This window comes from Papaver somniferum, chromosome 10, assembly GCF_003573695.1.
Source record: "Papaver somniferum cultivar HN1 chromosome 10, ASM357369v1, whole genome shotgun sequence".
Lineage (NCBI taxonomy): Eukaryota > Viridiplantae > Streptophyta > Magnoliopsida > Ranunculales > Papaveraceae > Papaver > Papaver somniferum.
In genome coordinates this window covers 105510355-105520191 of record NC_039367.1, presented here as the reverse complement: position 1 = coordinate 105520191, position 9837 = coordinate 105510355, and the positions used below count along the sequence as shown (strand labels likewise).

Sequence of the window (9837 nt, the reverse complement as noted above, 5' to 3'; positions counted from 1 at the left end):
TCTAAGTGTTCTATTCTAGGTCATTCTGATGCAGAGTGTCGCAAAAAGAAATTCTACTCTAAGTGTTCTATTCTAGGTCAATCCTCAGCAACTTGTTGTAGCTCCTCCGCAACAAGGAACGGATCCTGATGCTGGAAAGGAATGGCATGAAGCTAGAAGGAAGAGAAAAGGCAAGAAGGCTCCCACTATTCCTGTGATCCCTGAAAATGAAGTGTTGAGCATTAATGACACCGTTGAGTTGGAACAACAGCTGCAGGATGATTTTGCAAAGTCCGAAGCTGCTCTATGTACGGCTTCTACTAATTCCGAAAGAAAAAAGCAGGCTATTTTAGCGCACTCAGTATTAGTTAGTACGGCAATGTCGTTGAGTACTTCTGTCCCGAAAACTAAGTCATGTGGGAATGTCGAATCCAGGCTTATGAATCCTGATAGGTTTCTTGTTACATCCTCGTCTACACCTTTATGTGATGCTCTTGAAAAAAGCTCGGAATTTGTCTCTCACAATAAGTTCAATATCCTTGGAGAAACCAGCGGCAAAGATTCTCTGGTGCTTGGCAAAGTTGATGAAGCATCCAGGTTAGCTAAGCAGCAGCAGATAATTGCTCTCCAGTCTAAAATTGATTCCTTGAAGGATATGGACTCTATGTACGATTCTGATGATAATTATGAGTTAGGAATTCGTGCTCGAAGGGGTTCTTCAATGGGACTCCTGGCCTCCCCAAATTCTGCTAACCAAAGGAAGCTAAACAAAAACCAAACTCCCAAAGTTTAATTATGCGAGTGTTGTTTTGGAATATAAATGGTGTTGCGCGTGATGCAGCACAATCTAAGCTTTCTGAGATGATTAGAGATTTTAAACCGGATGTTTTTTGTCTTACTGAACCAAAAGTGGCATGTTCTGTTAACTTTGGTAGAAGACTTCAGATTGAGGGTTATTCTCCAGATATTATACATAATTCTTATTGTTCTAGTATTGCGAATCTTTGGGTTTGTTTCATCAATGGGCTTGTTCCTTCGGTTGTAAATATGAGAAAACAAGATATTACTGTTGAGGTTGAAGGTGTGCACATTTCTTTTGTTCATGCTAGTTATATTCAAGTGACTAGGCGAAGACTCTGGAAACAACTTGATATGCAGGATACTGTTACTCCTTGGCTTGTTATGGGTGATTTTAACTGTGTTTTGCGTTCGGATGAGAAGAAAGTGGGTTTGGAAATTCGTACTTCAGTCATAAACGAGTTTAGTGATTGGATGGATGATAATAACCTCTTTGAAGCTAATTCTTTGGGAAATAAATTTACTTGGACGAATGGTCAGTCAGGTAATAATAGAATCATTAGTTTACTTGATCGTGCAATTATTAATGACTCTTAGTTAGCTAAGTTTGAGAATTGGCGGTGTAAAGCTCTTCCTAGGGAAGTTTCCGATCATTTTACTCCTCTTGGCTATCCTTTTGTGGTTCCTAGACCGAAGAGAGCTCCTTTTAGAGTTCAAAAAATGTGGTTTCTTCATAATGATTTTAACAGAATGGTTAGTGATAGTTGGATGTGCCTTCTCATGGGTCTCTGGATTTTATCTTTCCATACAAATTGAAGAGGTTAAAGGTGATAATGAAGGAGTGGAATCTTAGAGTTTTTGGCAATATTCACGCCAGATTGAAGCAGGATCAACTTCGTTTTGAAACTGCGGCTAGAAACTCAGATAAAGACCCTAGTAACATGGCTAAGTTGAATGTTATGAAAGATGCTATGGCTACTCTTTCTGAGACTCGGTTGCAGCAAGTGACTATGCTTAAGAAAAAGTCAAGGAAACAATGGCTTGCTGAAGGCTCAAGTAACTCAAGTTTTTTTCATAATAGTATTCGTATTATGAGGAGTAATAACACAATTTCTGAGCTGGTTGATTCGAATGGTGTTACTCTTTCTGATTATGATAACTTGCGAGACCATATTGTGCATTATTATGAAGATAAATTCAACGGCCAAGAGTTGGATTTAGATGAAGATCTTTTTAATTTTGAGCACCCTAGCATTTCAGTTGAAGAGATTTTTGCCATGGACAAAATACCAAGTTCTGAGGAGATCAAACAAGTTGTTTTTGATTTGGGGTCTGATAGCGCGTCGGGTCCAGATGGGTTCTCGGGTTGTTTCTACCGCCATTGTTGGGATATCATTCAGGAGGATTTGATTAACGCCATTGTTAATTGTTGGGGTGTTGGCCATATTCCTAATGGGGTAAATTCTTCCTTGATAATTTTGCTTGCTAAAGTAAGAGGTGCTAATAATCTTCGTAATTTAAGACCAATTGGTCTTAGTAATTTTTTCTTCAAAATTTTTACTAAGATTTTAGCTACTAGACTAAGCACTGTCTTGGAAAATCTTGTTTCCGAGGAACAAGTTGCTCTCATGAAAGGGCACAATATTCATGAAAATATCATTCTGGCTTCTGAGATGGTTAATGAGATGCACATTAAGCGCAAGGATGGTAATGTTGGGCATAAGCTTGATATAACTCAGGCTTTTGACACGGTGATTTGGTCTTTTGTCTTAGAAGTTTTTCGTTGATATGGCTTCTCTGAAAAGTGGTGTGCTTGGCTGCTCGACATTCCTTGTTCCGCTAGAATTTCTGTTCTTTTGAATGGAAACCCAGAGGGCTATTTCAAAATTAATAGAGGTTTGCGGCAAGGAGACCCTTTGTCTCCTTTAAAAAAAAAATTTGATTGAAGATGTGCTTAGCAGGAATATTACGAAAATTTTCGTGATAAGAAAATGACTCCTATGGTTACGAGGAATGGTTTTTCTCCTACTCATCTTTTCTTTGCTGATGACATTATGATTTTCTGTAAAGGAAATCTTAAAAGTGTGCACAACCTTGTGGATTTGTTGGGTAAGTATCAAGCTGCTTCGGGTAAAACCGTTTGTCGTGAGAAAAGTAAGATTTATTATGGCAGTGGATCTTTAAGTAGGAGAACCTATCTTGCTGATTTTTGGGGGATGAGTGTTGCTACTTTTCCGTATCGTTACTTGGGAGTCCAAATTATGCCGGGCGTGGTTAGATATCGACATATTTGTAATGTGGTGGAGAAAATCAAGGCCCAACTTGCTGGTTGGAAGGGGTGTCTGCTATCTTTTCATGATCGTATTGTCCTGGTAAAGTCAGTTATTGCTAGCTACTCTATACACAATATGGCAGTTTATAAATGGCCAAGAAAATTCATTTTGCAAAATGAGAGGGCAATTCGGAATTTTATTTGGTCGGGAGACTCTAATATTAGTCGTGCCGTGGTGGTAGCGTATGATAAAGTTTGTTGTCCTTTTGAGGAGGGAGGATTAGGCTTAACTCGTTTGGCTACCATGAACAAGGCGCTTCTTATGAAATTGTGGTGGAAAATTCGCAATTCAAAGAAGAAATGGGTTGGTTTTCTTAGAACTAAGTACTTTGGGAGAAATGGTTGCATCAAAACTTGTGGAGTTAAATCCACAATTTTTCCTGGTATCCGTTGTGTGTATAAGATTGTGGAAAACAACACTAAAGTCTTGCTTGGTGATGGTAGGTCCACTTCGCTTTATTTTGATATTTGGTGCACTGATTTATGTCTTGCATACATTCTCAATGATCAAATCCTGGATAGAACTATTATGGTAAGCGACATGTGGTCTGTTGATCACTGGATTTTCAATGAAGAGCAAATTCAGCATCTTACAGCCGTTGGCGTGGATATTGTTCATCTGCCTACACCACATGGATGAGAGGACAATAGAATTTGGATGCCAGATCTCAAAGGTGTCTTCCGTGTCAGCTCAGCTAAGGAGATAGTGCGTCAGAAATATCCTTCTTTGGAAAGGACTTCGCTTCTTTGGAGGAAAGAAATTCATCCTGTTTTAGCAGCGCAAAACTGGAAATTTCTGCGTGGTATATGTGCAACTTACGATCTTCTTCAATCAAGGTTCAAAATTCCGCTAGCAAGCAAGTGCCACCTTTGTGGAATAGCTGAAGAAAATCTCGAATACGTGTTGTTCAGTTGCAGTTTTGCAGCTCGTGCTTGGACCTGGATTTCTCAGATTTTTGGCTTAACTCCTAAAAATAATCTTGTTATTTCTTATAAGGCAGCAACAAGAAGGAGTCAGATGGTGCGTGATCTGTGGCTGCTCGCAAATCTCGTGATTAAGTCAGAACTTTGGGCATTGAGAAATAAGGTTGTTTTTGAGCATAAGAAGCCAAACTGGAACATGTTTTTCAAGCGTGTTTTGAAGCTGGTTCAAGACTAATCGGTGAAGCTTAAAGGTTACATGAAGAATTATGCTGAAGATGTTGTTATTTTGGACTACTTTCGAGTTCAACATAGGAGTGTGAAATTTCAGCAACCGATAGAATGTTTCTGGTATCCTCCAGAAAACAATGAGCTACAGTTATCTTGTGATGGTGCGGCGAGAGGGAATCCGGGAAGGGCTGGTGCAGGTGTAGTAGCTATGGATTCTTATTGTAATATTATTGGTGTTATGTCTATTGGCTTGGGTATTGCTACTAATTATCTGGAAGAATTATATGGAATCATTATTGGGATGGAATGGGCTACAAGATGGGGAGTTACGCGTATTTGCATTCGTTCAGACTCTTCTAGTGTGGTGGAAGCTTTTAAAAATTCTAATTTGCCTTGGTTCACAAGACAAAGGTGGTTGGAGGTCTGTAGGAATTATGATTCTATAAGATTTATTCATACCTATAGGGAGGCGAATTTTGCAGCGGATAAGATGGCTAAGCGTGGTTGTTATCTTGATAATGAAGTTGGAATGCACTATGATGGAAGACCTAGTTTTTTAATTACTGTTGAATTTCCAAATGTTTCTTATTATCGTTTTAAATAGTTTGCAAGTTTTAGGGGTTGTTGTGACCTCTTTTCTTGTAAACTATTTTTTTGTAAATTCTGTTATCTATTAATACAATTTTTTGACTTATCAAAATTTTTTTCCTCTCTTGTTGCTCGAGCGTGAGAAGGTGAGGGAGGGAAGAGCTGGTCGGTCAATTATAGAGAAATCAAAAAAAAAAAAGGGTCCCTTCCCTTTTATATCAATTTAATTTCCAAAACCTAATAAAACAAGGATTTTCTTTTTTGGGCCGGGCCCTTAAACACTAAACCGAGAAAAACTGGACATTTGACCGACCAAATCTGCAGTGCCTCGTCTCTCTGTACTCACGAGATGACTCTCTATCATACTGACAGGATCCTTATCTGGGCATTTGCTCGTACATGACACAATTGGAGCAAATCGGGGATTCTTAAAATACCTTTGTACGACTAAGTTCGACTACTTATCTCGTCGACTGGAAAATCACCATCTAGTGCTTACTGCGGAACATGACTGTCCCTCACTAAGCAGGGGACTTAATGTTGATGGTGGATTTCCGACAAAGGTCAAAAGCGTAAAATCATGATATTGCATGTTCTTGACAGGAATGCATGTGACGATTCATATTTTATGATCCGTGAACTGTTTCACAATCTCTGACTGAGTGAGCGTTCCTCTCATAGGTATGATGAATGTTTTTCTCGAAAGGCCTCCGGGGCTGAGCGTTCGATGCTTCACACATTTCATCATCACCTCTATGTGGAATTTTAATGATTGGGCGGTTCCCTATACATAATGTTTGTTAGAGAGCTTAACGCCTTCAGGACGTCACCCTGCACGTCATTCCTTGACTACATAGAGAGACCCACCTCAACATAGAATCTTAATGATTGGGCGGTTCCCTAGACATAATGTTTGTTAGAGAGCTTAACGCCTTCAGGATGTCACGCCGTTAGTTGTTCCCTGACTACGTAGAGAGACCTTGTATAGAATCTCTTAATGATTGGGTGGTTCCCTAGACATAATGTTTGTTAGAGAGCTTAACGCATTCAGGATGTCACGCCGCCCGTTGTTCCCTGACTATACACCCCTCATAACGAATATGATGCTTCAATTATCTCATATCTCGATTCTGCAAATAGATTAATTCTACCGTGACATTCATCCACTAAATTTTTAGAAAATAATCAATTATATCTCATTAATACGTTCCCTGAATCCCCCGGCTGGATTTCATGGATTAGTAACAGATACTCAGCTCATTTTATTACTCCGTTTCATGAATCATTCATTCTCAGCTGAATTTCATGAATTAGTAATAACTATTCACCAAACGGGCGTCTGGACCTTCACCGAGTAAGCCCAGAGGAAATATGCAAGTGTACTTGACAATAGTGCACGAACAAGCACCCAAACGCACGAACGATCGTTCGAAAACATGGACAAACGAGGAACTTATGAAGAAAATAATATTAAATAAAATAAGCAAGAGGCGTTAGGACCGGGCCCACCGGCCGGCCGGTCATGCCGCCGTGGTCGGTCCCCCTCTCCCATTATTTTACTTATTTGTTTTAATTTGTTTCTCTCATCTTATGGAAACTCCTTCATTTGAGAAAACTCCCGCGTTTAAGCGAAACTCTTAGTTTTTTCATACTTTCATCGAACAAAAATAGGGAAAGATGTCACGGGACCGGGCCACCTAGCCGGCCCGCCATGCCTTAGCCGTGGCCGGTCCCACACCTCACAATCCCTTATTTTCTCATATTATTATTTCCATCATCTCATGGAACTCCATCATTTGAGCAAAAACCCTAGTGTTTATTGCTCAAACCACGAAAAAGCCAAAAAGTCAAACGATCACACGACCGACTAGGATACTCACATCAAATATTAAAATATTATTATTTTAATATTCTCAAAATACCGGTCACATGAGCGAAGTTCTACTCGCTCATTCGAGCAAAATTGAGAGTTTCAGTCAAGATCAAACTCTTCTGAAAATCCAAGATATTGCTCAAACGTGCACCAGGAAAATACCAAAAATCTCAAGATTGAGACACATACATTATGGTAACATGGGCGTTCTTCCTTGACCGACCAAGGCCGGTGGTGTGCAAATGGAAAACACACAGAAACTTGCAAGTATACAAGGCCAAGTTTATAGAATAGAAGGAAAGCAGGGGAAAGTCCACAGGGAGTGGGAGCACTATAAGAGAAACCTAAGCTAACAATGAAGACAGTGAGCAAGACAAAGCAATATGGCATACAAAGTGGCAGAAGTAAAGAACCAAAGCAGCAAGGTAAAGCAAAGCAGCAAAGAAAACAGCTAAGAACCAAGGCTTGGAAGCCAAGGGCAGAGGGAGATTTTGTGCACTGACTTCAGTGCACAATAGGCTTCAAAATGCAAGAACTAAGCAAAACAGTAAAGGAATGTAACTAAGCAGTGAATAAAAGCAGAGCAGGAATTGTAAATGACTGAAGAAAGGAATTGTGGCTAAGCTAAGGCTTAGATTCCACCTTGTGTCCTAATCAAATAGCATATTCCTAGGTTGAGTTGAGTCCTATGCATACAATAGAAAGGAAAGAAAAACAGCTTGCTAACAGAAATACCCCTAGTATTGACTGTCTTTTGACAGCACAATCAATCACAAGCAATCATATCACTGATTTCTTCCCAATGCACAAGAAAAACAAGCATATGACATCCTATCCTAGCAATTTACCATTTGACAGTGCACCAATGCTTCATCAAAGCCTTAGCTTGTTGCTAATTAGCTCATACTACACATGTTAACAACATCAACATTCATCACATATGCTAATTGAAACAACATTCTCAACATTGAAGATAAAAATCAAAACATCATATAACATTCACTATCAACTGTCATGCAGTAACTGAAATTGAAATTGTGACATAAAACAGAACAAATGTTTTTCTGGCTAGTCCAGAGATCATCCCCCTCTAACCCTCTACATCACCCCCTATTTAGGGTTTTCAATTTTCGAAATTTACTCACCAAAACTTTGAATTGACGTCGCCCCATGTCTTCTCTGCCTCTCTCGGTTCTTCTCCTGCTCCCAATTGCTACAATTGCTCCCTAATTTGAGGTGTTTTATCAACCCTCACCTAGGTCAGTTGGTGAGAGAGGTTAAAGCGCTTCGAATTAGGGGGATGGGTCGTGTCGGGTAATGATGGAGATGGTGGAGGTGATGGTGGTGACAGGAGTGATGGATGATGGAAGTAGCAGGTGGAGGTGATGGTGGTGGAATGGGTGTTTCTGTTGCAGAGAGGGGGAGAGGAAGACGAAGGTGGAGGTCGATATGGGTTAGGGTAGGGAGCTGTTTGGCTAGGTCATAGGGTTCGAGTATTAGTGTGTTAGGCGGGTGTATCAAGATGTGTGTACCACGAGCTGAAGCCGCTGGATATGGAGATGGTAGGTGGATCGGACGGATAAGGAAGAAGCAGCTTGTAGCGACCGTAAGATGTAAAATACAACGAAGTCTACGGTGCGAGATTAGGTTAGGTGTTGTAGTGTTTAGCGGAATCATCGGGATTTGATGCACAAGCATAGGAGCGACCTAGGATGCTGAAATGCTTCGATCTGACGGCTGAAATCCGAGACGGGCTTGGATATAGAAAATGGGTTTGGGTGAGGGTTTTGGGCCTTGGGTATGCCAAGCCCATATCTTCTTTAAGAACAATTCTTCCTTCTTGAGCCCATTCCTAGCTTTTTGGTCTTGTGCGCACCATTCTTTGCGGCTTCCTTGCGTAATTTCTTCCGGCTTTTCACCACTCTTCATCTCTTTTCCGCTCCGCAATTCATCCAGACTTTATTTATTACCTAAAAATGCAAAATTAAGTAAGAAAAATATTTATTCTTGAAAACAATGAAAATACAGAATATGGGATAAAATGTAGTATTAATGCACAAAAGATGAGTTAAATGCCAACAAAAAGGGATAAATATATACAATATTTGGCACTCATCAAATACCCCCAAACCTGAATTTTACTTGTCCTCAAGTAAAACAAAACTAAGGAAATCCTACCTATACCACTGTCGCTGGTCTCTCGAATGCATTTAGCGTATGCACTAAGCCTTTTAAACCACTAAGTGTCCCTAGTGGACGAGTTGAAGTCTCGTGAAGGTTTGCTTAGAACGTACCTACAAAGTTCTAGGTCAAAATATAAGCTCATATTCCATCAAATGTGACATGTGCAAGTCAGTTAAGCTCACAGCAAAATGGAGATGTCAATCTAGCTATCGAAGGCACAATCCTAGCACTGATAACAAATAAAGACATGTGATAAGAGTGTAAAGTGTATCTACACATGTGTAAAGAAAGATCGGATGTTATGACTACTAATCACCAAGAGATAGTTTCTCAGGCTAAGAACCAAGGTCGAAATCTAGCTAGCTGTCCGGACTTTACGAGAGTTGTGAATGAGTTGGAGGTATTTCACAATTACTCGCGTTGTACATCAATGGCATACACCCTCCTTGCTTATTACAATGAAACAACAAAATGACTATTTACATGACTCTTATTTACATTGACTACTCTCTTTTTATTTTTGGAACAAGAGATGATGAAATTGATAAATACTTGATTTTTTTTGTATTTTTCTGATATATTTTTTTTTTCTTCTGAATAAATACATCGTTTTTTTTTTTTTTTGATTGATAAGGAAACACTTTTGATACATATACAAAAGGAAACAAAATATTACATGACACTTTGCAAGAGGTAGCCCTTTTTGATGCACCTAGTTAAATTCGATGGTTGTCTTTCTTAATGTAACCTCCACCTTCTATCCCAACCAACCAAAGAACAAGCTAGTAAGTTTCGTTCAGTATTTAAAGTGATTGGCAATCGTAACTTTCCTAAACACCTTGAAGATCGAGGCCATACATGTATGGTAGATCGTGCGCGTGCAAATTTCTTATCACTATGTGAATTGTGCTAGAATCAGGGTGCCTAAATA

At 39.6% G+C, this 9837-nt stretch overlaps 2 protein-coding genes across 2 annotated transcripts; both read left to right on the top strand.

Moving 5' to 3' along the window:
• Nucleotides 1-1610: 1610 nt before the first annotated feature.
• On the top strand, nt 1611-2564 carry LOC113316052. Its single transcript, XM_026564284.1, has 2 exons — nt 1611-2234; nt 2343-2564. The coding sequence occupies exons 1-2, from the start codon at nt 1611-1613 to the stop codon at nt 2562-2564; spliced, it is 846 nt and encodes a 281-aa protein (XP_026420069.1).
• A 1203-nt stretch (nt 2565-3767) lies between these two features.
• Nucleotides 3768-4268, top strand: LOC113316050. Its single transcript, XM_026564283.1, has one exon. It carries the CDS (start codon nt 3768-3770, stop codon nt 4266-4268), a length of 501 nt encoding a protein of 166 aa, XP_026420068.1.
• Nucleotides 4269-9837: the final 5569 nt, after the last annotated feature.

Bases quoted from the DNA above. Each gene is read 5' to 3' on its own strand.
- LOC113316052 (XM_026564284.1), top strand. From the start codon at position 1,611: ATGAAGGAGTGGAATCTTAGAGTTTTTGGCAATATTCACGCCAGATTG. The intron at 2,235-2,342 runs GTAAATTCTTCC...ATTTTTACTAAG, and splicing joins TTGGCCATATTCCTAATGGG to ATTTTAGCTACTAGACTAAG.
- LOC113316050 (XM_026564283.1), top strand. From the start codon at position 3,768: ATGCCAGATCTCAAAGGTGTCTTCCGTGTCAGCTCAGCTAAGGAGATA.